General features: G+C 48.9%; 1 protein-coding gene, 1 pseudogene and 1 gene segment (V, D, J or C); 2 read left to right on the top strand and 1 right to left on the bottom strand.

Annotated features, from left to right (window-relative positions):
- The window catches only part of LOC116270763, a 77,938-nt gene that overhangs the window by 44,927 nt on the left and 5,030 nt on the right, over window positions 1-27,981 (top strand).
- Window positions 84-4,754, top strand: LOC116270762 (annotated as a pseudogene).
- LOC101019438 (ral-GDS-related protein-like) lies at window positions 16,711-27,606 on the bottom strand. 4 transcript variants are annotated; one of them, XM_031656463.1, is made up of 13 exons: window positions 27,466-27,606; window positions 26,924-27,034; window positions 24,683-24,855; window positions 23,119-23,312; window positions 22,672-22,994; window positions 21,690-21,905; window positions 21,214-21,317; window positions 20,653-20,722; window positions 19,016-19,090; window positions 18,460-18,534; window positions 17,845-17,868; window positions 17,370-17,491; window positions 16,711-16,863 (listed from the first exon to the last, which is right to left on the bottom strand). In XM_031656463.1, the coding sequence occupies exons 1-13, from the start codon at window positions 27,604-27,606 to the stop codon at window positions 16,824-16,826; spliced, it is 1,668 nt and encodes a 555-aa protein (XP_031512323.1). In that variant the 3' UTR covers window positions 16,711-16,823. The 4 variants fall into 4 exon arrangements, with proteins under 4 accessions (XP_031512323.1, XP_031512324.1, XP_017801026.3 ...); XM_031656464.1 differs by lacking the exon at window positions 18,460-18,534; XM_017945537.3 differs by lacking the exons at window positions 24,683-24,855; window positions 26,924-27,034; window positions 27,466-27,606 and adding an exon at window positions 23,438-23,616.

The raw sequence follows: 27,981 nt of genomic DNA, 5'->3' as shown, positions 1-27,981 counted from the left end.
TATCTGTTTTGGTACCAGTACCATGCTGTTTTGGTTACTGTAGCCTTGTAGTATAGTTTGAAGTCAGGTAGCATGATGTCTTCAGCTTTGTTCTTTTTGCTTAGGATTGTCTTAGCTATGCATTCTCTTTTTTTGGTTCCATACGAACTTTAATTTTTTTACCGGGAGCTCAAATTTGAAGAATAATTGACTAATAAATATATATTACTGGAATGATTGAATAAGTGCAAGAAGAAATAAATGAGGCATTCATTATTTCTAATTGATTTGATGCTTCTCCTCTTTGTCTGTGAGCAGGGCATCTCCCCATGTCTATTCCTAATCCTGCTCTCTTCTCTCCTCTCTCACCCCAGGACTTAGGTGCATCCTGCAGGGTGGCTCCCATCCCCCTGGGGCAAATGATTGACAAGAGGAACCCTGACCTCCTGTGCTGCTCTTTGTATCTTGCTATGGTTTTAGTGTCTCCCTTCCAGAATGTGTAGATTGAAAATTGCCAGTCTGAAAATACTAAGAGGTGGGCCTTTAAGAGGTGATGTAGCGCGAGGGTGGAGGCCTCAAAGTGGAGACTAGGGCCCTTATACAAGGGCTGGAGGTTGGAGGGAGTGTGCTGTCTCTTGCTTCCCTTCCACTGTCCACCATGTGAGGATACAGGAGGAAGACTCTTAACAGATAACAGTGCCTTGATCATGGACTTTCCAGCCTCAAAAAACTGTGAGTGAGTAAATATCTGTTCTTTATAAACTGCCCAGTCTGTGGGACTTTGTTTTAGCAGCACAAAATGGACTAAAATGTATCTGTGTCCTACAGACCTTGATTTTACCAAAAAACCCAAAAAACAGACATACAAAATGAACTTGCTTCCCTTCATACTGCGTGTGTGTGCATGCGCGCGCGTGCACACACACACACACACGCACACACACCCTGCACAATAGCAAAGTGAGACAATACCCACCCAGTCAAACCAACTGCAACCATCAGCCTCATCCGAGGCCTCACTTTGTGTCAAGGACCACAGTCACCCTTAGGTCCTTCCTCCTCAGCCTCCTCCAGCTCCCAGGGACCAGCCCTCAGCTCTCCTGACACATTCTCACCTGCTCTGCTGCCTTCAGGATCTTTCTTGAAAGTGGAACTAAAGATGTCTCTCTAAAGCATCTGTTTCATCCATCCTGTCTCCTGTTTACATCTCTGACAACACCAGATAATGAACCAATCCATTTTCTGTGAAAGGAGCTGCTCAGGCCTCTGCTCCCAGAGCCTTCTGCATTCTCCCCTCACTGCAGCCTCCTCACATTGGATGGTCCTCATATTCCTTACATGCCCTTCTTCTAGTAACTCGGAAGTCCTTATAGAAAAACTCTTTATTAATATCAGTAACTCAGGACAGAGTGAGTGTGTGACCCATGGATGCTGTGGACCTACAGGGACCAGGCTCTCAGGTGACTCCACTCACATGATTCCCACTGAGAGACTGCAGTCTAACCAGTGAGCAGCAGGGGGCACTGTGGGCCTGTCTCAGGGTCTGCGCAGAGGGAACCCACAGCTGTGCCACCCACCAGACTCCCCAGGGCAGCGTCTCCTGCCCACAGAACTGTGGAAGGTCCCAGCAGCTGCTTCCTCCCTGGTCCTTCCCATGGGGCCAACTCTGAGGCTTACACGTTAGTCCTTTCCGTACCAAGAAGCGAGCTCATACTGCAGTTGCTTCTCGGGGTGGGGCCGAGGTCACCAGGAAGACAAACAAATGTGTGGGAACAGTCCCTCCTCTGTCAGGCCAGTGAAGAAGATAAAAGCAGCCTCAAGTGACAGAGCTGAGACTGGCGTGTCAACTGTGTCCACCATGGCCTGGACATCTCTTCTCCTTGTGCTTCTTTCCCACTGCGCAGGTGAGCCAGTTTTCCGGGACCTAGGACAGCTCCCAGCCTGTGTCAGTCCCTCTGGCTTTGAACCCCAAGGAGTTTAACTCTTAAGTGCTCCATCACCAAAGTGTGTCTGTGTTTGCAGGTTCCCTCTCCCAGTCTTGCGCTGACTCAGTCACCCTCCCTCTCTGCATCCCCGGGAGCATCAGCCAGACTCACCTGCACCCTGAGTAGTGACATCAATGTCAATGCAAAAAGTATATCTTGGTACCAGCAGAAGCCAGGGAATCATTTCCAGTATCTCCTGAGCTACTACTCAGACTCAGTTAAGTACCAGGGCTATGGGGTCCCCGGCCGCTTCTCTGGATCCAAAGATGCCTCAACTAACTCAGGGATTCTGCACATCTCTGGGCTGCAGCCTGAGGACGAGGCTGATCATCATTGTAAGATACGGCGTGACAGCATTAATGCTTACACAGTGCTCCAGACCCATAGAGAAGTGAGCAAAAAGCCCCTCTCCACTTGCTTAGTCTGGTGCATTCACCCTGCTGGTGGCTTTGATGAAGCCTAGGTCAGGGTTTAACTTTTGTTGTTACATTTTCAACCAACATATCTAATTTTCTTCAAGCCAGTAGATCTCAAAATGGTACAACTTTTTATTTTATTTTTGACTTTTAGATTGCTAATATATGTTTACCATCATGTTTTCAGAGACAAAAATTGTTTGATTAAAGATCTAAAAATGTTCTTAATGGGGACATTGAAAGAGACAAAAAGAGGTTTATTCTAGCCGTGCCATACTCAGAGTCTAGGAGTGACTCAGAGTTGCTTCTGATGTAAGTGCTTCAGTATGGGGTGGATAATACACCAACCTGCAGAAATTAATTATATTTTATGTACTAGCAATGAACTGTCAAACATCATTAAACAAAAACAATATTAATAACAAATATATTAAAATCTGAGAGAAATGAAAGACTCGTATATTGAAAAGTACAGAATATTGAAAAAAGAACAAATAAGCATCCTTAGTTGTGATTCAAACACTGAATATGGTTAACAAAACAATTTTTCACAAATCAATGTACTCCTGGTGCCAGCAGCCTCCTAGTAGAAAAACAAACCAAAGGTCACTAAGAAACACAAATGTTACTAAGAAAAAATTACCAAATGGGCTTCAGTCGTAGACAACGGGAAGTGCACACCATGATCCAACAGTTTATTGCAGGGATGCAAAGATGGCTCAGTGTGGACATCAATCAATGCAATCCACTGCATTTCCAGGCTAAAGCAGAACAACCATGTGATTGCATCAATTAATACAAAAAAGCATTTGACAAAATTCAACATTCATGATAAAAATCTTCTAAGTAGCAGAAATATATGATTTCTCCTCAACATGAGAAAATAGAAGATACCTGTAATTCAGGTCACACATGAAGGTGAAATACTGCTGTTCCCCTTTCACCATCGTATCTGTTAATGATTCCTCCTAACTATGGGATTCCTCCTTCCTCCTGACGCAGAGGCTGGACCTCCCTTCATCAAGAACTGCCAGAGTGCCCCTGGTCTGCTGGTGGAGTGGGTAGTCTCCTCTGTTTTCTTCTAGACAAGATTCCTTTCCCAGGGACTCTAAGGAACTTCAACTGCCTGCAATCCCTGGGAACTTGCAGGATGGAGAAACATGGGGGTGGGAGGGTCCCAGAGTGAAGAGGGTGCCTGAGAAAAAGCTCCTGCTGAGGGGTGTCCAGACATCCTGCAGAGAGCGCCTGTGGACTCTGGGTTTGCTCTAGTGCTCACCGGCCCCCTCCTGGTTGTTTCTGCCACTCTCATGGACTTAAATGGCCTCCCTCCAGCTGCTTCTGTCTTGAGTTGGAGCTCAGGCATGACTGGGCGGTCAAGAAAGGGGTGACATTGCCTTAGTGAGGGAAGGTACATGCAGGTCTCACTCCCTGGAAGTTTCAGCATTAATATGAGAGCAGCTGGGACCCAGCCGTGGCTGTATCTGCTACAGAATAAGAATGTGTGTGTAGCGGGGCCAGGATGTCCCCACTTTGAACCAGATTCCTTTTGTCCTGGTCTTTTTGCCTCTGCACAAACCATTGCCTCAAAAAATCATAGGAAGGCCCCTGGTGGCCCTCAGGTCATGCTGCAATCTTCTCTGTGGGGTACAGGGAAATAATCTAAAAACTTCGGATTTCTGTGTCTCTCCTTTGCAGGCCCTTGGTCCGGTATGTGATGATTTAAGCCGCTTTGTTGGGTGTTTGTTGTAGAAGATGAAAGTCTCCTGTCAACACAGATGTGGCAGCTTGATTTTACTACCTGCCCTGCTCTCAGATCATGGCTGAGCATCACCCACTGATCAACAGTGATAGCCACCTGTGCATGATGCTTCAGGTCCCCAGGACCATGAGGGACACCCCACCTTGGGTGGCCTTCACTGTGAAGTGGTTTCCACTAAATCATCAGCAAGTTGGACGGAGCCTGTTCTGCTCTCTTAGGCAGCTTAGACTTAAAAGTGATGGTTTATACCATAGATTTCATTATCCTTCTATATAGGGGTTCTTCTGGCATCTTGTGGTCCATTTCAAAAGCTAATATCAGAGAAACAGCATGAGCTATGCTGTAAAATGCCCTCACCACTAACTTGTCCTTGTGGTAGTCCTAAGTCCGTTTTTGTGATTCTACAATAATTTTATCACAAAGAAACTGGGACGTGAAAGATGTTCATAGTCTGTGTTGAAGTGATTATTTTAAGGGTGTATACATGTGTCCAAACTTACCAGGTTTACACATGAAAGAGTTTGATTGTAACTCATATTTCACCAGAGTTGCTCAAGTATGTTTCAGATAAGTTTAGGTGTGTTCAGGGTGGTATGGGCGTAGATGTGTACTAGTATATATATATATATATATATTTTTTTTTTTTTGAGACGGAGTCTCGCTGTGTCGCCCAGGCTGGAGTGCAGTGGCGCGATCTCGGCTCACTGCAAGCTCCGCCTCCTGGGTTCACACCATTCTCCCGCCTCAGCCTCCGAGTAGCTGGGACTACAGGCGCCCGCCACCTCGCCCGGCTATTTTTTTGTATTTTTAGTAGAGACGGGGTTTCACCATGTTAGCCAGGATGGTCTCGATCTCCTGACCTCGTGATCCACCCGCCTCGGCCTCCCAAAGTGCTGGGATTACAGGCTTGAGCCACCGCGCCCGGCCGCGTGTACTAGTATATTTTAATCTCTTTCCCATGAAAGAGAATCTTTCTCTAACTCCTCTTACTGCCCAGCGCCCACACCACCATCAGAGCCCTGCAGTGGTCACCCTGTAAGGTTCTCCGTCCCTTTAACATAGCGTTATTTAGTGCATTGCACACTGCGCTAATTTCCCATGAATCCCAAACAATTTGTTAGAATATTGTGCGATTACCTGCTCATGAGCAGAACCCCACTCTGCACTCAGACCCAGGTCACAGTCACCTCCTCGCCTGGTCCTTGTGGAAGAAGCTTCCCAGGCCTTTGCTCCCAGGGCCCTCTGCGTTCCCACCTCTCTGCAGTCTCCTCACATTTGATGTTCATCATTTTTCAGATGTCTCTTTCAAGTAGTATTTTGGATAGCCTTTGGTTGAAATGGCTATTAATATCAGTTTCCTTGGGACAGAGCAGGGATGTGGCCATGGATGCTGTGGACTGACAGTGAACAGGCTTTCAAGAGACTCCACTCACGTGATTTCCGCCAAGAGACTCCAGTCTGGCCAGTGAGCAGCAGGGGGCACTGTGGGTCTACCTCACAGACTGCACAGGGTGAACCCACAGCTGTGCCAACCCCCACCCCCAATTCCCCAGGGCTGGGCAATGGAGCCTGCACCCACTGAGGCAGACTCAGCAGCTGTGCCCTCTTTTGGTGTGGTCCCAATACCTGCCTCCTCCCAGGTCCTGCCTGCCAGAATCCCCTTTCCACCAGCCACCAGCTCCTAAATAAATGCATTAGAGGAGGAGATGGGCAGTGAGGGGGACACATTGGCATCATAACCCCTCCTATATGAGTCCTGGGGAGGGGATAAGAGGCCTGTATCCATAACCCCTCCTCTATGAGGCCAGTGGAGGGAGTAAGAGAGGCCTGCTCCAGCTCTGGACCTCAGGAGGGCTGTGTCCGCGCATGGCCTGGGCTTCTTTTTTTTTTTTTTTTTTGAGTCGGAGTCTCGCTCTGCCGCCCAGGCTGGAGTGCAGTGGCCGGATCTCAGCTCACTGCAAGCTCCACCTCCCGGGTTCACGCCATTCTCCTGCCTCAGCCTCCCGAGTAGCTGGGACTACAGGCGCCCGCCATCTCGCCCGGCTAGTTTTTTTTTGTATTTTTTAGTAGAGACGGGGTTTCACCGTGTTCGCCAGGATGGTCTTGATCTCCTGACCTCGTGATCCACCCGTCTCGGCCTCCCAAAGTGCTGGGATTACAGGCTTGAGCCACCGCGCCCGGCCTGGCCTGGGCTTCTTGTTTCCTCCTGCTTCTCTCACTTCTCAGGTAGGGACAGGGCTCACATTTGCAGGGACAGCTTCTTAGCCTGAATCAATCACGCCTGGTATGGATGTCCTCTAGGCTTGGAATTTTCCCCTGTTTCTTTATCCATGTGTGTCTGTAGGTTTCTTCTCACAGCCTGTGCTGACTCAGCCACTCCCTCTCTGCATCTCTGGGAGCATCGGCCAGACTCGCCTGCACTCTGAGCAGTGTCTTCATTTTTTCGTGCCTATCACATGTCTTGGTACTAGCAGAAGCCAGGGAGCCCTCTCCAGTTTCTCTCATACTACTACTCAAAATCAAGTAAGGACCAGGGAGCTGGGGTCCCAAGTCATTTCCCTGCATACACAGATGCCTCAGACAATGCAGGGATTCTGCACGTTTCTGGGCTTAAGGCAGAGGATGAGGCTGATCTTGTAAAACATCATGGCAACAGTAACACACAGTGCTCCAGACCTAGGCGGAAGTGAGAGTGAAACCACCTCTGCGTTCTCCATGCCTGGTACAGTCTTCACTGCCCTGCCCTGGATGAAGTCTAGCTCAGGGGTGACTTCTGCTTTCACTTCTTCAGTTAAGCCTACTTTCCTAGGATCTGTAAATGTAAACATTTTTTTGCTTTTTCTTAGCTAAAATGTTAATTTGATTCTTTGCTAACACCCTTTTCCCCAGTTATGTTTACAGTGTCATCAATCAGCTCTCAGGATTCAGCATCCCTCCAGGGAGCTGATGGAGGAGAAAGGAGGTGGTGACTCCTCCCATGCCTAGCCTTGGGCCTAGGCCTGACTCAGAGACGTGTGTGATCTGAGAGCTTCTGTTCCGTGGCTTGGTCCAGCAAACCCCAGGCCCGCTCCACTGAGCACCTTCCAGACTGAAGTCACTTTCCCTACAACTGCTCATTTCAGCTTCCTGGGAGTTGTTCTACCCTCTTGAGGCCCAGAGGAAGCAAATCTGTGTGGCTCCAGGGATTTTGGGCAAACAGGGTCTTCTCCATAGTGAGATGTTATTGTGTCTGTGACCTCCCTGTGTGCAGGACAGCCAGACTCAGGCGTGCTACTCCTCAGAGTCAGGTTCTGTAACAGACGTCCCACTCGTGCATCCCGTGCTTCCCTTCAGAGTCAGGTTCTGTAACAGACATCCCACTCCTGCATCCCAAGGTCATCTGCTGCTCACGCTGAGACTTCAGTGAGTCTAGGGACTCTCGGGGATGAGGGACATTCTCATATGAAGAAGATCCATCCCACAAATGTTTCGATGGAGGATCGTGGATCTGTAGGGGAGCTGTGTCCACTCTGAGGTTCCAGGAAGTGACTCTGTGGACACCCTGGCCTGGCCTCCCCTCCTCTGCCTTCTCTGCAGAAAAGCTCCTTCATTTTCCCTCTTTTCCATACCCAGGACAGAATAGAGTCTTTGTACTGGCTTCAGATAACTGTGAGAGTCAAAAGGGGTAATCTGTGGGTGACTCCAAAGCCCCTCTCAAAGTTAACTGACTTGGGCTTGTCGTGACTGCACGTGCTCCCCTTCCCATGACATCAGCTTTCCCTGAGTTCCCCAGGTGCCCTGAACATTGATTCCCGTCTTGTCCTGCATCTCCCCTGAGCAGCTACAGATTCTTCCTCCATATAACCGCCCTCCTTGCATGATTTCTCATCCGCTTAATTTATTAAAATATAGAGAATCTGAGGGTTTTTCCTCCCGGAGTACAAACCCCAAACTACTCAGCTGCCCTGGCCCAGCCCATCTCTTCTCCTTATGAGGTTTATGAGAGGCAGAAGAGCCATGAGCCTTGCTATTCTTGGAAATGTCCCAATAAAGCCCAATTGGTGCCAACACTATAGGACAGAGTGCTGTTTGCATTTGCAGATGGAGACCGTTGAGGACAATTTTCATTCCTGAATATGGATATTTGGAAGCGTGGACCAGCTGAGCTGGGGAGGGGGGAGGCACTCCCTCCTTTCGGACACAGCCTGTTGGGCTGGGATTGCTACTGACCACGTGGTGATGGGGTTATGTTGCCTCTCAGAGAAGTCCTGGACCCTCAGATGTGCTGGGGAACTTTGGTTAGAGATACGATGTCATTTACTTGATCCTCCTCAGTAGTTTTGACAATGTTTTGAGTCCCTCGCAGGACACTGTACTCGTGGTTCTAGCAGCCTGGCTCTTGTGATTTGGAAGCCTGTTACCATGCAGCGTCCTGTCAGGGGATCTTTGTGTGCGCACTAGGCCTGGATGCGGTCATAGACGGGACTTCTCTGGAGACTAGATTCAAACTGATCACCCCCCCTACCAAGCTGTCCCCATTTAATGACACTTGCCTGTTGTTGTGTCAATCTTTTTGTAAGAAGGGAAAAGCTTTCCCCCAACTCCGCTGTTAACCATCGACTGGGGAATGCAGGTGGAGTTGTCACATGGGTGATTTTAAATACAAGAAGATTCTGACTTTGTTCCTCAGCCTGAGACTATGGGGAGGTATGAGATAGTCCTCTGGATTCTCTGTATCTCTTGTTCCAGAGACAAAAGATCAGAAAAGTGGACCAGATTTTCACTCTGAACTGAAACAGATTTTCAAAATGAAGTCTGACATTTTCAACTGTGGGTGGTAGACCAATTTCTCTTCTTATAATTGTAATAAAGTTGAATTATTACAAAGTATAATTAGTAAATTATAATTACTTTATCATTTCTTGTAGGACATCAGAAAGGTAATGATACAAAAATTATGGAATTGGAAAAGGAACGTAAGGCGATTTAGGTTAATGTGAAAACTTCTGCAGTTCCTGACACACCTTGGGAATTTATTGAATACATTTGCACATGAGAAAGCCGCTGTCCAGGTCAGAGAAAATTACACAGACATGATGGGCAGGAGAAATGGTGGGAAGTCAGGTAAGTAGCTATCTCTATCATTAATAATTTCATCAAAATTTTATAGAATATTTGAGTTTTAACTTGCTCAAGTAAAGAAATTCTGTTGAACACATGAGCTCTACTAGTAATAGTGCTAAACTAGCCATAGAATCTTTGAGAAGCTGAGGTGGGTGGATTGCTTGAACCAGGAGTTCACGACCAGCCCGGCCAATGTGACAAAACCCCATCTTTACTAAAAACACAAAAATTAGCCAGGTGTTGTGGTTTGCATCTGTAGTCCCAGCTACTCAGGAGGCTCAGGCAGGAGAATCACTTGAACCCAGGAGGCGGAGGTTGCAGTGAGCTGAGATGGTACTACTACACTTCAGCCTGGGCGACAGAGTGACTGTGTCTCAACAAACAAGTGATAAACCATCCATAGAGTAACTCTCATTCATGGCTGGTGAGGATGTAAAATGTTGTCAGCCACTTTGGAAGACAGACCGGCAGATCTTACACAGCTAAGCACACTTTTTCATTACCACCTAGCAATCCCATTATTTAGCCCAGTGAGTTGGAAATCTGCGTTCACACAAACCTGCATATAAATGCTTATAGCAGCTTTATTTATAATTTTTAAAGCCTGGAAGCAGTCAAAATGCTGTTCAATGGATGAACGAATAAACTGCTGTACTTATACTATGATTATTTAGTGATTAAAAATAAATCAGGTAGACCGGGCATGGTAACTCATGCCTGTAATGCCAGCACTTTAGGAGGCTGAGGTGGGTGGATCACCTGAGGTCAGGGGTTCAAGACCAGCCTGGCCAACGTGGTGAAACCTCGTCTCTACTAAAAATACAAAAATTAGCCAGGCGTGATGGCAGGTGCCTATAATCCCAACTACTCAGGAGGCTGAGGCAGGAGAATTGCTTGAACCCCGGAGGCAGAGGTTGCAGTGAGCCAAGATCATGCCACTGCACTCCAGCCTGGGCAACAAGAGCGAATCTCTTGTCTCAAAAAAACCAGCCAAACAAAATGGAGGCAACCTGAATACATATTGCTGAATGAAAAAGTCAATGTGAAAATGCCACATACTCTTATTATTCCAACAATGTAACACTATAGAAAAGGTAAAACTAGAGATACAGGAAAAAAGATCAAGAGTTCCAGAGTGGAGAAGGAGGGATGGCTGGCTGGATCAAAGCACATTTTTAGGGCAGTGAATCTGTTCAGTGTGTGATTTTGATGGTGTCGCCATGACATTAAGCAGGAGGCAGAACCCATAGGACTGTGCAGTGCAGAGAGTGAGCCCTGATATAAATGAGGAGCCATGGTTAATGATAAAGTATTAGCATTCATCTATCAATACTGAATTATACAATTTTATCCAATGTACAACATAGATGCAAGATGTTAAAACAGGAGGCTCTGGAAGGATAGGATAAAAGGAAATGTGTGTGAACTCTATACTTACTGCTCAATTTTTCCTTTACACATAAAACTGCTATGAAAACAAAGTAATTTTACAAACCTAAGGAAAAAAGTAATAGATCCTAAAAGTGTGTATGTGATAGTTTTTAAACCAAAAGTGGGAGTTTATGTTTAAATAACCTTTAAAAATTTTGGGAGGCTGAGGCAGGCAGATCACGTGGTCAGGAGATTGAGACCATCTGGCTAACACGGTGAAACCCCTTCTCTACTAAAAATACAAAAAATTAGCTGGGCGCAGTGGCGGGCGACTGTAGTCCCAGCTACTCTGGAGACCGAGGCAGGAGAATCAGTTGAACTTTTGAGGCAGAGATTGAAGTGAGATGAGATTATGCCACTGCATTCCAACCTGGGTGACAGAGCGAGACTCCGTCTCAAAAAAAAATTACAGAAAAGTGTTTGACTACTACGTATTAATAAACACTGAAGGAAGAAATTTAGTGGAATGTTTGTCAGAGAGGCAACAGACCAGGAAGTTACAGTTACCCTGTGAAAAGGCATCATCTAGGATTCATAGGAAACATTTGCAAATTGGCAACAACCACCACCACCACAATCTAAACCAAATGAAAGAAATAGACACTTATACAGGGAAAATATAGACAGATAATAAGGGTAATAAATTTTGTGAATTTCCACTTGAAAACAAAGAAACGGAAATAAAACCTATGTGAAGAAGTGGTGGAGTGAGCCGAGCTGGGGTAGGGGCAGTGAGGGCTAGTTTTCACATTGACCAAGAGTGTAGCAGCGTTCCCTTTCCTTTGCTGCCTTGCCAGCATGTTGTTTTGACTTTGAAAAAATGCCCATTGTGACCAACGTGAGATGATATCTCATTGTGTTTGGGAGCTGCATTGCGCTGAGGTTGTGCATTTTTTCATGTTGGTTGATCACTTGAACGTCATCTTTTTTTTTTTTTTTTTTGAGACAGTGTCTCACTCTGTTGCCCAGACTGAAGTGCAGTGGTGCAATCTTGGCTCACTGCAACCTCCGCCTCCTGGGTTCAAGCGATACTCCTGCCTTAGCCTCCCGAGTACCTGGGATTACAGGCAAGCACCACCATGCCCAGCTAATTTTTGTATTTTTAGTAGAGATGGGGTTTCAGCATGTTGGCCAGGCTGATCTTGAACTCCTGGACGCAAGCTATGCACCTGCCTCAGCCTCTGAAAATGCTGGGATTGCAGGCGTGAGCCACCATGCTCAGCCTGTTCCCTTACATTTCTTTACAAAAATTTACCCTGTGGTAAAGGTGTACTACCAGAGGGTAGAATGAGACACTTTGGTCCGTGTGTACGTTGTGTAATGATGAAATCAGGGTATTTAGCATCTCTCTTTCCTCATAGAGTTACTATTCCTTTGAGGTGAAGACATTCAGAATCCTCTTTTCTAGCTTTCTTGAAAAGTACACTCTGATAACGTTAGACCTAGTCACCCTGCTGCTGTGGAAAAGAACTATAGGCTTCATTCCTCTCATGGAATATGTAACTTTATACCTGTTTCCAATCTCTGACCATGCCCCACCTTTGAGCCCCAACCTGTGGTAAGAACAGTTATGCTTACTAGTTGTATGAAATAAAGTTTTGTGGATTCCTCCTGAGTAAGACAATGTGATGTTTGTCTTTCTCAGCTTAGTTTATTTCTTTTTTCCTTTTTTTTTTTTTTTTTTTTTTTTTTGAGACGGAGTCTCGCTCTGTCACCCGGGCTGGAGTGCAGTGGCCGGATCTCAGCTCACTGCAAGCTCTGCCTCCCGGGTTTACACCATTCTCCTGCCTCAGCCTCCCGAGTAGCTGGGACTACAGGCACCCGCCACTTCGCCCGGCTAGTTTTTTGTATTTTTTAGTAGAGATGGGGTTTCACCGTGTTAGCCAGGATGGTCTCGATCTCCTGACCTCGTGATCCGCCCGTCTCGGCCTCCCAAAGTGCTGGGATTACAGGCTTGAGCCACCGCACCCGGCCAATTTTTTGTGGTATATATGTACCACATTTTCCTTTTCTGATCCACTGTTGACGGGTACCTAGGCTGATTTCATGTGTTTGCCATTGTAAATACTGCTGCCATGACCATTTGTGTGCATGTGTGTTTTGGACAGAAGGATTTATTTTCCCCTGTGTATACCCCAGTTGTGGGATTGCTGGGTCACATGGTAGTTCTGGATCAAGTTCTTTCAGCCATCTCCGAAGTGCTTTCCATGGTGTCTGAACTACTTTGCATTTTCACGAAAAGTGGACCAGTGTCCTCTTTCTCTGCTGCCTCGCCAGTGTCCTTTTTTTTTTTAACTGCGTTATCCCCATTCTGACCAGCGTGAGGTATATCTCATTGTGGTTTTGATTTCTATTTCTCTGATAATTAGGTTGAGCATATTTTCAATTTGTTGGTTGCTCATCAGCATCTTTTGAGAAGTCTGTGTTTATATCCATTGCCTATTAATTATTAGGGTGATTTTGCTAATTGATTTGTGTAAGGTCTTTAAGGTAGATTCTGGATATTAGAACTTGGTCTGGTGCATAGTTTGGGAACATTTTCTCTCATCCTGTATGTCGTCTGTCTACTCTGTGGGTAATTTCTTGTGTGGTGGCTGTGTAGTGTATTAGGTCCCACATGTCGATTATTGCTGCTGTTGCAGTGTCATGTGGGGTCTTAGGCATATAAATGCTTTGTCAAAGCTGATGTCAAGAAGGGTATTTCCTAGGGTCTCTTGTAGGATTTTTGTACTTTGAGGTCTTCCATTTACATCTTTCATTCATCTGAGTGAACTTTGGTACATGGTGAGAAGTAGATGCCTAGTGTTACTTACTCTTCTGCATATGGCTCGCCATTTATCCCAAGACTATTGAAAAGGGAGTTCTTTCCCCATTACTCATCATTGTGTATTTCATCCAGCATCGGGTGGTATGAGGTGTGTGGGTTTACAGGTTCTCTGTTCTCTTCCACTCATCCATGTGGAAGCAGGTCCCTAGAGTTTGAGTGCAATTTCACATCAGGGAGTGTGATGCATCCAATGTAGTTTGGATTTCTCAGAATTTCTTTGGAAATGCAGGGCATTTCCTGGTCTCACATGAACTTCAGCATTGTTTATTTTTATGTCCTTAAAACCAATTTGCTCTCTTGTAAAGTTATCCAATTAAAGAGTAGAGTGGGACATTTTAATCCATGCATATGTACCTTGTGTAATGATGAAAGCAAGGCATTGACTGACTATCTCTGTTATCTTGTGTAGTAATTATTTATTAGTTCTCTGTAGTTGCAATATTCAGAATCCTTCTTTTCAGCCTTTTTTGGAAAATATGGTAGGATACAGTTAACTCTAGACATCCTGCTGTGGAGTAGAACAGCTGAATTTATTCCTGTCATCTGAGTGTAACATTGCATCCATTTCCCAGTTCCTGTGCTGCCTCCCAACCCCCAGGCTCTCTTCACTACTGTGGAATGTTCTACTAGGAGATAAAGTCGTTTAGAGACAAAGTTGATCTCATTCTCATAGGCATAGAATCATGCCGTGTTTATTTCTCTCTTCCTGGCTCATTTCATAGAAGATCATGTTCTCCAGGTTTCTGTACGTTGTTGCAGATGACATCGTTTTATGAATTTCTATGGCCGAGGAGGATTCCATTGTGTACCTCAGTTTCTTTATCCCTTTATCTATGCACGAACAGATAGGTTGATTGGATACCTTCACTATTGTGCATAGTGCTTCAATTGCCATAAGAAGGCCGATATCTCTTCAACATAACAGATTTCATGTGCTTTCTGTTAATAACCAGTGGTGGTATTCCTAGATGAATGGGTAGTTGTAAAATGTTTAAGGCACCTTCAACTGTTTTCCTTCGTGTGTATAGTAATGTACATTCCCACCAATAGTGTATAAAATCTCTTTTTCTGCACTTCTACATTGGCCACTGCCTGTGAATGTATGGGTTTTTTGTTGTTTTTGGTAAGTTTCATCCTAATTAGAGTGAGAGGTATCTGAGTGTGGTTTGCACTTAGAGATGTGTGTGATGATTAGTGTTGTGCAGCTTGTCTCTGACCTGTCAGTCAATTTCGTGATTAGTTTTCAGATGTGCCTGTTCCAGTTCTTTGCCCAGTTTTAGCTTGGGTATTAGATTTTGTTCATTTTCCCAGAGTAGTGTTAGTTTCTCATACATGTTAGATTGCAACCCCTTTCACAGATATGTTTCTGCTGAACTTTCTTTCAATGTGTAGGATGCCTTCTTTTTTTTATTATTATTACACTTTATGTTCTAGGGTACATGTGCACAACGTGCAGGTTTGTTACATATGCATACATGTGCCATGTTGATGTGCTGCACCCGTTAACTCATCATTTACATTAGGTATATCTCCTATTCTATCCCTCCCCCAACCCCCGAACCCACCACAGGCCCCAGTGTGTGATGTTCCCCTTCCCGTGTCCAAGTGTTCTCACTGTTCAATTCCCACCTATGAGTGAGAACACGCGGTGTTTGGTTTTCTGTTCTTGCAATAGTTTGCTGAGAATGGTGGTTTCCAGCTTCATCCATGTCCCTACAAAGGACATGAACTCATCAGGATGCCTTCTTTAATGGTTCATTGTTTCTCTTTCCCATGCAGAAGCTCTAAAATGATGTATAGTCCCCTGTGTTTGTATTCATATCTGTTAGCAGTGATTTTTGTGTCCCATCCAAAAAGAACAAAAAATAAGAAAGAAAAAGAATGCCAAATCAATTGCATGGCCAAAGGGTTTGTTGCCATAGATAATTTTTGCTTTTGTTTTCTTTCTTTTTGCAAACTGCATGCATAGATACAAGTTTTGCTGAAATAAACTCCCACTTATAGGAGTTTTGTGGCTCTAGGACTGGATTTAAGTGTTTATTTTTATTTATTTATTTTTTTTTTGAGACGGAGTCTCGCTCTGTCGCCCAGGCTGGAGTGCAGTGGCCGGATCTCAGCTCACTGCAAGCTCCGCCCCCCGGGTTCACGCCATTCTCCTGCCTCAGCCTCCCGAGTAGCTGGGGCTACAGGCGCCCGCCACCTCGCCCGGCTCATTTTTTGTATTTTTTAGTAGAGACGGGGTTTCACCGTGTTAGCCAGGATGGTCTCGATCTCCTGACCTGGTGATCCGCCCGTCTCGGCCTCCCAAAGTGCTGGGATTACAGGCTTGAGCCACCGCGCCCGGCTAAGTGTTTATTTTGTGTTGATTTGGGGGTATCATATTTCAGACCCTGAAATGTTGATTTCTTTGACTTGTTTTTGTCTGATGTACCACAATGGGGCTTGTGTTCAAATTAAGCTGTGGGACATCCTTTAGATACTGGGTTCAAACAATTCTCTCCTTCCTTGATGTTCCCTTAGGAGAGAGGTGTCAGAAAGTCTGGGAAGATCCATAGTGGGAAAAGTTTATCTGTATTTCCTGGAGACTCATGGCCAGCTCCCTTGTGCACAGGACTTCTGGAGAAGGCCAGCCCTACCACTTGCATAACTACCTCCCATCTCCAGCCCTTCAGTAAATATTTAAGTGATTCATTAAATATTTACAACTTAAAAAAGTAGAGTAATCCAGTGGAACTTGAATTTAACTAGAATTTAAGTTTGAGAGTAACTGGTCAGTAGAACAAGTGACATAGATTGGGAGACATACTGTGGTTTTTAAGTGTTTTTTTGTTTGTTTTCCTTAAACAGTTAGCAATAATTAATTTGAATAAAGAAGGAAAACATTAAACGGTTCGCAGGTGTAACGTGAAAGCTATTCCATGGCTTGTTCAGCCATAGCCTCAATTTGACATGCTAGACTATGAATCCTAAAGGCTGGTACACGGTTACTGCACTGGAGTTACTGTTCTCATTCCAACAACTATAGAACATTCTGAATAGTGTTTTAAAATTTTATTTTACTGTAAGCTAAGAAAAAATACCGTTACTTATACACTAAAGAAAATAAACATAAAATGGTTTCCCGCCTGACACGCAAAAGTCCCATGGCCTGATCCTGGCCGGCAGGAGCAGCTGGAGTTGAGGAGCGGGGTTAAGATGTAGCTGAGCTGCCAGCCACCTAGATGTGGTTTCGTGGTGTCTCGGGTCTGGGTGAAGGATGATGCAGAGCCGGTGTTCTGGCCAGCATCCCAATAGGGCCCCAGCCACTGCAGGATGTTTCCAGCCTACTGGGATTCGGGCTCCAGCTGACAGGACAGCTTGTAGCTGCAGGACAGAGAGGCAGCTGTGAGGCCACCATGAGCCACACATCGGGTCCCCTCTCATTGCCTGCCCAGCTGGAATCCTGGGTCCCCAGCAGTCCCCATGCAACAGGGCTTGATGCTGGTGGTGGAGTCATGGCCATAGGCTCTCTGCAGCTGTCCACAGGAGAGCCTCCTCTAGGCCAGGTGGGGTGGCTGACACCTATACTGTCAGTACTTTGGGAGGCTGAGGTGGGTGGATTGCTTGAGGCCAGGAGTTTGAGACCAGCCTGGACATCATCGTGAAACCCCACCTGTACCAGAACAACAACAGGAGAACAACCGGACACGGTGGTGGATAGCAGTAGTGCCAGCTGCTTGGGAGGCTGAGGAAGGGCTTGAGCCCAGGAGGCAGATGTTGCAGTGAGCAGAGATGGTGACACTGCAGTGCAGCCTGGGTGACAGAGCTAGACCACATTAAAAAAAATGGAGAGCCTTTTTCCACCCTCTTTCCATGTGCCAGGCCCTCACCTCTCCTTGTCACTGAGCTGCTCCATTCTTGAGAAACAAGTGACAAATTTCTCCAGAGGCCGAATCCTGTAATTCATGGCAGCCACTTGGAGCAGCTGCATTTCCTGCAGAACTCGGACCTCCTAGAGACAGAGGACAGGATGCTGACAGGGCCTGGGTGGAAGACACTGAGGGGACCTTTGGCAGGCAGGGAGAAGGGGCTGGTCCCTGGGGCCATTCTGTGAAGGGGCCCCATGCAGCCCCCAGCCTGTTCCCAGAGTTGGATGTAAACAGCCCCTCCTGGAGGAACTGGTCTTTGATTCCAGTGCCTTTCCCACTTTCTCCACTGGGATAGGTCTCCTCCTGCTCCTGTGTGTGTCAAACCCTCCCAGTAAACCTAAGATGTAGAGGATGGAGCCAGGGAGTGTCCTGCCCAGGGTGGACTGTGACGTCCACATCCCCAACCTCATCCAACATGAATGCCGCAGCTGCTCACCTTTCTCCTTTTGTTGCTGTTGCCCTGGAAGTCAGATAGAGCCCATCAGAAAGGTCCCTGGCCCACAACAGCCCCACCCCATCCCTTCCCATGCTGCACTACTGCCAGGGCCACCAGGGTCAGGGGATGTGCACATGACAGAACTTGAACCTGCCTCAGGCTCCGGGCTCTAGGGCAGGGGGCATGGGAGCTGAGGCTCAGGGACCTTCTGCCCCAACCCTCTGAGATGACAGACAGAGAAACTGAGGTCTCTCGTAGAAAGAAAGTGCTCAGTGACCCTGGAATTGCCTGCCCTTGGAAAGGCTCAATTTCACCCTCCTATTATTGGACTACCCTAGGGAGAGGCTGATTCCAGCTCAGCCCACAGCTCAGCAGCGTTGCAGTCAGGCAGCTCTGCAGCTTCACCACTCAGGGATAGGGACTGGTGACTGCCATGGAGCCTCTGTCAGTCAGAGGTAATGAGATGGGCCTGGCACCCCCTCCCACAGGAGCAGCTGTGAGACTCTCAGGAGAGGAGGTTTTCCAAGGGCTGAGATCTAAGGGCTCCGTCCAGGCCCCTCTCCTCCCAAGCCTCAGGATCCTGGCTCCCAAGCAGCCTGCCCCAGGCTCACTCACATCCTGATCATCCGGGATGGCCGAATCCAACCTGTGTAACTCAGTCAGAAAATCCCCCAGGAAGGGGACCACGCCCTGTGCCATGGAGGGGTGGGGAGGTGGGAGGGGTAGTGGTGATGAGTATTGACCCTGAGGTGCCTGCCCAAGGCCCTGTCCCATGAAATCCCATCAGCCCCTGTCTCCCAGAACCCCCTCCTGAGGTCTCCCAGTTGTAGCAGCCAAAGACCCTCAGCTGCCCTTCCCAATTCTCTGCCTCCTCTATTCCAGCTGACCTCCAAGTCTGGCAATCACTCCTAGTTACCTCTATGGTGGGATTTTAACAAGTCACAAGGGCCTGTGGTCCCAGCCTTACCCTTCCCCACATCCACTCTGAGTTCTGCTTTCCCAGACCCTTGCTCTGGTCTCTCCAATGGAGGTTTTCCAGGCCCAGTGGCCATAGGAGGACAGGGCTGGGGAGGAAGCCCCCGCTGTGTTGATATGGAGGTCTCCAGCTGGTGGGGAAAAGAGCCCTGTCCTCTGATCCCCTGCGGTCCCTCCATGCCACAGTTTCACTCACCTTCTTATGCCTCTGTAGCCTCATCTGGGCTCTCTGGGGGTTCCTCTCCTGGGTGGCCACCTTAAAGCTCCCCGCCTGCCAGGTGTCAGGGACAGGGACAGTGAGGCTGTCTTCCCTTCCCCCAGTTATACCCCAGCCACCCCACACTTGGATCCCCAGGGACTGGCGTGAGTCACCTGGCACAGTGCTCATACCACTGGCCAGCTCCACACTCCCTGTGTGTGTCACCCAATCATGCAGCCAGGCCTCCCTGAGACTGTTTCCTCTTCTGTAAAGAGCCATGAAAACTACAGCTACATCACAGGGCCTCCTGAGTACTGTTTCCTGTAGCTGTTGTCATTGTTCTCCCCCTCATCCCTCTGAGGAAGAACCATTCACGAGCACCCTCCAATTGCTTTCTTTTCTCGAACCTCATTTCCACCCTGTGATGCCCGGGCTACAGGCTCAGCATCCCTTCATTTTCCAGATAAGGAAACAGAGACCAAGAGTGGGCAGTGACTCCCCAGGGCCCCAAAAGAGAGGGCATGTCCTCCCCCTCCTGGAGGCTCTGTCTCGGCTGCCTTCAGCCCGCATCTCAGCACCACTACCCATCAGGGTCTTGTTCTCTGGAGTCTCTGAGTGTCTAGGTCTCCAGCCTTGCAGTGTCGTGATGGGAAAGGGACGGCATTTTAGGAGACCTGGTTAAGTGGCACCTGTGTATCTGAGCCCCACTGGGGTCTCTGCCACACAAACTGGGTTTGCGCCATGCCAAATCCATGGTTTGGCCTCGCCAGTGATCCCCCAGGGGAGTTCCGTGCACAGAACTCTCTCTTCGTCCACTCAGGATGTGGCCTCCTGAGGCGACATCTCTGATGGACATGGCAGGGTTTTCCAGAATCCTGGGTGGGGTGACATGTTGCTTTCTCATTTGCTTGGAGGTTTCTGAGATCTGGTCAGGGAGGATCCCCTAGGAATGCATGGATCCCCCAGATACTTTTCATGAGCCTTTGTCACTGCTAATTGGTGAGAATCCTGTGACATGACCATTTTCAGATGTCTACAAAGGGCAGAGCGGGGAGTCCCAGCAAGCACATACATCTGTCCTGAGTTTGCCCATTGGGACCCATAGCTGGGCAGTCTACTGGACTCCCTGGCACTTGCGCTTCCTCTGTTGTGGTTCCCTCTTTCCCCCAGTGTGGACTGCAGTCCCTGCCCATGGAGGTGCGCTGCAGACAGAAGCAACAGCAGAGGCCTGGCTTCCTGAGGAATTGCTCCCAGTTTGAGGAAGGAAGAAAGTCCCACCTACAATGACCACCCGCCAGTCTGGAGGAAGCTCCATGCCAGCAGCATGGACCAGCATGGGAACCAGAGCCCTGCTAATGCTGCAGCTCATCACCCTCACTCAGAAGCCCAGCAGCCATTGCCACATCCCATTTCCAGGGCCTCCTGCCCCCGTGCCCCCACATGCCCATGGACCCCCACACCTCTCCTCCTGTTTGCCCAAAGTAGGCATGGAAGGAATTTTTCAAGTCCACTTTTTGTAGATAAGTCAAAACATTACAAAATAACCACTGCACACCAGGTCCAATGCCCTTCCAAACTCACTCTTTCCTCTGACCCTTAAACACTTGTCCCGCATCTCCCAGACTCCACTGTACCTTGATCAGCAGGTCCCTCTTCACTGCAGTGTCATTTTTGCAGAGTTCTTTTAGATATTTTATGCTTTTTCTATTGACAGAGGAAAGAAAAAAGGGTAAATTTGGGAATCACGGGGAGATTTGTGAGTTCCAATCCCTCTTGTTTGAAAACTCAATGAATCTCAGCTTCCTGCATGAGAGTTTCCAGTGGGGTCATCTGATGACAAGGGCTCCGGAGGACCAGGGTGGGACTGTCATGCTCCTCCCCTGGCCCATCTCCACTTCACATGAGCCCCTGCGTGTTCAGAGTTAGCTTCCAGCTGGACACCGTTCCACTGCTGGGTACAAACACTTGAAAGCCTCCAATTGGCTCCAGTCTGTTCCTGATGGTTAAAATACCTTACTCCTGAGTTAGAAATCCTTGCCTAGGAGTCCAGGGCAGCTTAGTGACCCCACCCACCAGCCCATCTCTGCCTCCACCGTCCTTGGTCTCCAAGAAACTTTCACAGTCGTTGAGGGCACATGGGGAGACCTATGGGTCGCTAAGTCAACACTGGTGCTCCCGTGGAGGGAGCTCCTCACCTGGACACTCCTGCCCACGTCTTGTGTAGCCGATGTATTGGGTTGCTGCGCAGAGCAGAGACGATGGCGTGCACCGAGGAGAAGTTGTTGAGGCGTAGGCACTCCTGGAGAGAGAAGAGTGAGCTGTGAGGTCTAGAGTTGGAGTCTAACCCACTTCAGCCTCAGCCCCCTCTGCTGAGATCTCCCTTCCTGAATGAAGCAGAGGCCCAGGGAGCCTCAGGAGGGTACACCTGGGGCTGAGTGAATGTCACTCATCTAGGAAGATTTCAGTTCAACCCAAGGAAGATCCCAGGTCAGAAGTGAGCAGCCACTACTGGGCCATGGGGGTCAAGGTCAGGGAAGCTCTGGGAAGAAGGGCCTAGGGGATGTGCAGGGCTCAGGCTAGAGATACAGATGCCAATCCTGAAAGCCGATGGCGGAGAAGAGGCAGTTCCCCATTTTTAGAGAGGGAATCCCAAGGCCCAACCATGGCTTACCCTGGCCACCTTGATCCAGTGCTCCACCACCCTGGCCCTGTCCCGAGCCCTCATGCTGTGGTCCCCGAGGCAGGAGGTGGTGACACAGTTGGTGAGCCTGTTGAAGTGTGCAATGGTGGCACAAACTGTGGGTGCCACGTGCTCACTCCCCTTCTGATGTCGTTGGCCCCAGATGGAGCCCAAGCATTCGTAGAGCTCCACCTTCTTGAAGAGATCCTTTGGGGGAGGAGGAGAGTGTCACGGACACAGCACAGCCCAGCTCAGAGTCACCCACAGTCCTAGGCAGGGAGTGAGCTCACAGTCATCCACAGTCTCTGGCAGGAACACAGCTGGAGCTTAGAAAACTTTAAAATGGGCTCCAGACTTGTGGGAGTCCCTGGGTTTGGTTTTCTGCCCACCGAGGGCCCTGAATGCATCATGGCCCAGAACCCAACAAGGGTGGGAAGAGAGTGACATTTTCTCCCAGGCCATCCTCACTCCAAGAAGTACAAGGTGGCTCAGGCCTCCCCATCCTGAGGCCTCGTCTTCCTCCCATCCCAATCAGCCCTCTACTCCTTCTCTCCCTACTGGTGCAGTTTCCTTGCAGCAACTGCAACCTTGGGCTCTGTTTGGGTGTCTGCCATAGAATCTAGTATGCATCAGGTACCTAATAAGTGCTGAGGGTAGTGAGGCTCCTGAGCAGCTGGGTGAGTGACCCATGGCCCTGCCTGCCCCTCAGTGATCACCTGCCCTGTCCTGCTTTCTGTCCATCCCCTGTCATTCAGTCTGCACAGTCACTCTGTGCAGCTGGCACGGGTGATTTCCCATCTCTGCTGTCCACATGCAGACAGGGAAGGCTTGTGGGTGAGGAAACTCATCCAGATCCCATGGTTGGTAAGAAGTGGGGCTGAAATTGGACCCAGGGCATTGGCCGCTCCTCAGGGAGAGGCTGGTCTGAGACAGGTGGTTCCAGAGGCACAGCCTGCAAAGCCCAGCTGCTCACCGCATCCATGAGGGTCAGCTGCTCTGCCAGCAGCCTGGGAGGGAAGGTCGTGATGTCCGGCAGCTCCTCAGTGTGTTGGCTCTTGACAGTCCCGGGACAGGGACAGGGGGACTCTGGGGCTGACCGTGGCTCCAGCACTGTTCCTGGAGGGGGCCCTTCCCCTGGTGCTGGTGCTGGTGCTGATGCTGAATGTAGATATCCTGGTGCATCCAGGGCTACAGGTGACTCTGGCTCCAGAGCAGGCCGCAGGTCCGCCATCAGTGGTGGTGCTGGCTCCAGGGCCAGCATTGTTAATGCGTGTTGCCCAGGAGGTGGTGCAGGATCTGGAAAAGGAGAAAAGGTCACCATTCCAGTCACTCTTCACTGGGATTTCCAAGTATAGAAATGACTGGATGGAATTTAAGGGAATTGTACCCCGAAAACACCAGCCCTGGAAAGTCTTCTCACCATCTGGCTTGGCCTCCTTGGGCTCCGGAAGCACCAACTGGCCTAGGACAATTTCCTGATGGTCCTCCAAGCCCAGTCCAGGCCAGGCGAAGGTCCTGAAGGCCAGCTTTATCCAGAAAGATGACCGTTGCAGGGCCTGGCAGCAAACTGAAGTGTTTTCAGGGGGCCAGGTGAACAAAATGGAGGTGGTGGTGCTGGTGATGGAGTGGACAGCTGAGTCAGAGGCCTGGCCTTCTCCCACACAACCCTCCAGGGCACCCTTGTGTGGTTCTGGGTCCCTGGCCTCTTGCTGCCTGTGTGGAGGACAGCCCCACCCTACCCCAAGCCATCAGTGCTGTCCTGGAAGGGGCAGACCTGGCCATGTAGCAGGGCTGTACGGACCCTTCTGCGCCCCAGCGTCCCACTGACATTCTCTTCCCAATGGCCCTGGAGCACAGCACTGTGCACCTGGGCACTCAAGACTGCAGCTCCAGGCAGATTTGTGAGCAGCTTGCTCATCAAAGCTCCAGCTCTGGTCCTGGGGTTAGGAGGGTAGGGGCAGATGTTGGGTGGAGGAGGACAGGGAGAGCTGGGAAGGCACGGTGCTGGGGATGGGTCTCTCAGTGGCCAGTTGTGACCCCAACCTCACATCTCCTTTGGAAGGGACCTAAGTCTCCATTTACAGAACTCACTATTTGCCTCTTGCAGGGGAAGTCCCCAGATGTCAGCCTTGTTGTGGGAATTACAAGACATATGAACCCCAGGGCTCCTTTAGTCTCTCCCCAGCCAGAGTCCACATATTTCCCCCCATGTTTTGTGGGTGAAGAGGCCCTTCAGAACCCTAAGTCCCCCCAGTTTATACTTGTTGGGCTCCGTCATTCTAGTCAGAATCTGGGAGGATGCCACCATACATAGAGGAGGCCATGAGGGTTTCCCCTCTAACATTCTGTAGATATGATTTGTTTATTCTGTCTACTGTGAGCACCTGACTCTGAGTAGAATTGAGGCCCAGGGATTGTCATCTGCCTTGTTTATGAAATTATGCCAAGTCACAAGAAGAACGATGCACAAATGAAGTGTTTTGTATGTATGTGTTGAATGAGTGAACCCCAACCATTGGAGAAACTCAGTGAGCCTCTCCAGATGTCTGAGTGGGCCTGTGGCTCCTTTTTCAGCATGAAGGGACCCCTCTTCTGTCTGTGTCAAGGAGAAAGTCCAGCCAGAAGGAAACTCAGACATCCTTTACCAATGCCATTGCAGACTTGCTTTCTATGTGCCTTTCCAAACAGGAAGAGAGATGGGCCATTGTGGCAGAATGCTGAGAGCTGCTTCAGTGAGTGGGAAGAGAAAAGTAATAAACATGAATCACAGCACCCACAGCAGATTGTCCAGAGTTTTAGGCTCTAGGGACCCCTTTGTTTGCCGTGTCTTAGATCATTCAGTCCCTACAAGAACCCTGTGAGGTTCATCTTCTCATTACTCCCTGTTCCAGAGGAGCCAACTGAGGCTCCAAGAGGTGCATCTTCAAGACACAGCCAGTAGGGGACAGAGGCACCTCCGTGCCTTGGAGGGGATGGACACTCACCTTCTAACCAGTAGTTCCAAAAAGTGTGGCACGGTGATAAAGTCCCAGGAGGGACCCAGGCAGGTGGCATAGGAGGAGATGGGTTTAGTTAGAAAGGCTGGAACCAGGGACTCCAACAGCTTCTCCCCTGTGCGGGGCTGGAAAGTTGGCATCCTGCAGATCTCATTTTCATACTAGGGGAACAAGGAGGGACATGCGAGTCAGTGGTAACACCATGAACCACCAGAGGATCGGGATCTGGAACTCACACCAAGAAGCACCAACCCTTCAGGGACTTGTGCATGTGGAGAACCTGGGTGCCCATGGTGAAAAGGGTTCTAGGCTTTCAAGGTAAAATTGCATGTGAGGATGGAGAAGGATAAAATGATTCATGCCTTCAAGGCATCAGCACGGTGAATGTCAGCTGTGGGGCAACAGCACCCTCTGTATCAACAGCCTGCATGAAGAGCATCATCCCTGCAGTCCTCAAAAATCACCCTCATGGTGGAGAAGAGGAGACACGGGCTTTTGGATGTCAGATGCTTGCTCAGCAGCACCCGGATCAGAAGAGAGCACCTTCCACAGGGAGGACTGGATGAAATTCCCTCTAGGCCACCTGAGGCTCCGCTTCTGATATGGAAGGGAAGGGTCTGGGGAGGTCTCATCCCCTCCTTATTTTAGTGACAGCACACCGGACAAGATGCTCTAGAAGAACCCTTTGACTTAAAGGGATATGATTGTTTTTGTTCTTTAACATGAATGTGAGTCTGGAGAAACAGCTACGGCCATCCCAGCCCTGGCCAAGGGGAAAATGCCGGAAGACTGCAGGGTGGGAGGAAGCGCATCCCAAGGCTCAGGATCTGTCAGGCGACTCGTGGAAGAGAAAACGCAGGCAGGTATAGAAACCGGGAAAAGTTACAGAAATGTATGGTTTAAAGTGGAAATGAAACAAGGTGATTTTCTCTGCCACACAGACAGCAGATTAGCAAAAAGTTAAGAACATTTTAGTATGCAGGGGAGGTTGTGTTCAAAGAAGCAGCTACCTTCAGAGGCTGCTGGTGACCCTGTGAGCAGCTGGAGTCCTTTTGGAAAGTCAGCTGGCTAGAGCTGTTGAAACTTCCTATCTGCACATCCTTTCACCCAGATTTCCCTTTCCCGGGTGTGTGTCTTCTGCAGGGGATTTGTGTATTTTATGGGTTGAATTGTGTCCCCTCCCCCAAATGTAACTGTTTCTATTCTCAACCCCAGAGACTCAGAATGTGACTGTGTTTGGACACAGAGTTCTCCAAGAGGTAATTCAGGAGAAGTGAGTTCATTAGGGTGACCCCTATGTTAATATGCCTGGGGTTCTTACAAGGACAGGTGGTCAGCGCACAGAGAAGTTCAAGAGAAGACCCTGTGCTGACCGAGATAGAAGTCAGCCATCTCCACGGCAAGGAGAGAGGCTCAGAGAAACCACCCCAGACTGACAGCTTGACGTTGGACTTCCAGTCTCCAGAATTGTGAGGAACCAGATTTCCGTGGTAAAGCCCTTCAGTCAGCGTGCATGTTATGGCAGCCCTGGGAAAGTGCTCCAGCCTATTAGGACACACATGGGATTATGCTCCCTGTAGAAAGGCTGACTAGAAAGGAAATTTTATCACGACAGGCTCCACCGGCACTGAGAGGCTGACCCACTGTGGAACATGGCCTTCCTTAAGGAATATTACAGTGACATGCGAGGGTGCAGCACCTGCCTGGTGGGTCTGCAGGGATGAGTTCTGTGAGATGACACTTTAAACACAGATGCATAGAGTAGCTTCACCTTCTTTTGTTGTAATCACCACCCCCCCAACTTGTTTGTGTAGAAGTGTTGGATTTTAAATCCTGGAAGAGGTCAGCAGGGCAGGGGAGCTGCCTGTTGCTGGACATACACTTAGGGTGGGGAGGTAAAGTGATAACAGTATGACTATGTTGCTATAGTGTTACCATTGTACCCAATTCTGGTAGCAACATGCTGAGATCCTCCTGGCATAGCAGAAAGTGAAAACAGAAGGATTTTCTCTGATCTTTCTCTGATAGGTGAAAGGGACTTTGCCTGTAACCAAGTTGCCACTGGGGACTAATGGCAGCCAGATTCCTTTGGGAGAGGACAGTGGCTCACTCAAGTGTGAAAGCCCTAGGACAGAGCCTAGGGAGTCCCCATATTCGTGTTTGAGTCCTGGGTCCACCCTGGTTTTCTAGAGTCCCTGTCTGTGGAGTCCCTTCTGTGTCCAGTCTCACCCCAGACCAGCACTGGCCGTGGTTGGTAGCAGGGGGCCCCTGCCCTTCTTTGAAGAAGATGGAGAAATGGAATCCATCCAACAGCTCTTGCTTGATCTGCTGTGTGGAGCTCTGCAAAGAGAGTGAGCCAGGCGAAGATGTGTTAGTGGCCTGCCTGGCTGACCCCATAGTGGGACACCCCCATTAGAACTCCTCCCTCGCGCCCCCTTCCCCAACAGGATTTGGCACATAGGAGCATCTGCATAGACCTCCAGCCAGAGCAGGTTGAAGTCTCCGGCAGATGACAGCTTGAGGTCTTGGGATTCAGATCTGAGCAGACAAACTATGTCCTCGACACTCACCTTCCCATCCTGAAGGCGTGGTCTGGGCTGTGAACCTGACATACTGGCAAGGCTCCAAACCCCCGACAACCTACCTGCTCCTATCCAGGGAGGGCCCTTCTTCTCCTGTTTCCCCCAAACACATTTGGAGGGGCTCAGCACTGCCCTGATGGACACAGCTGAGGCCTGGCCTTGACAGGCCTGCCCTGGGCCCTGTGTTACCTGTGGGTGCCTTCTGGCAAAGGGCCAGAGGCATCGAGGGTGAGGGTTGTACCAATGTCTATATTCTCGAGAAACAGTCTCATTTTGGCCTCTTCTGCGACGAGGAGGTCGGCAGCATGTTGGGACACAGCAGGAGAACATGTTCTCTAGAGTGTCGACTGCCAACTGAGCTGGAAATGGGGCTGTGTGTATAATATGGGTGCCTAGTTACCAGAATTCTAAGTTCTGTTGGGGTCTGTCAGTAAGGAAGTGAGGTCACATCTTGTAGGTTCCATCCTGTAAGCACCTCCTTTCCATCAGACTTACTCAAAGGCCCCACTGGGCTTCTGGCCGCTCACCCTCCCCCATCGACTTCTTACCTTTCACCATTATGCCAAAGTGTGCCCCTTCAGCAGCTTGGGAAGACCTGGATGTAACCAGGGTCCCAGGTTTGAGGAGACAGTGCTGGGTCAAACAACCTTTATCTTAGCAGTTGTGAGACCCTAGAGAACTCCTTTGGTGTTTTGGGGCCTCCCC

Source organism: Papio anubis, chromosome 16, assembly GCF_008728515.1.
Source record: "Papio anubis isolate 15944 chromosome 16, Panubis1.0, whole genome shotgun sequence".
Classification (NCBI taxonomy): Eukaryota; Metazoa; Chordata; class Mammalia; order Primates; family Cercopithecidae; genus Papio; species Papio anubis.
Note: the sequence above shows the minus strand (reverse complement) of the source record. Positions and strands in the feature narration are given on the sequence as shown.

Bases quoted from the DNA above. Each gene is read 5' to 3' on its own strand.
- LOC101019438 (XM_031656462.1), bottom strand. From the start codon at position 27,606: ATGTTCTCCTGCTGTGTCCCAACATGCTGCCGACCTCCTCGTCGCAGA. The intron at 27,035-27,465 runs GTAACACAGGGC...CTCTCTTTGCAG, and splicing joins TTGCCAGAAGGCACCCACAG to AGCTCCACACAGCAGATCAA. The intron at 23,313-24,682 runs GTGAGTGTCCAT...CTCCATCACCAG, and splicing joins TTGGAACTACTGGTTAGAAG to CACCACCACCTCCATTTTGT.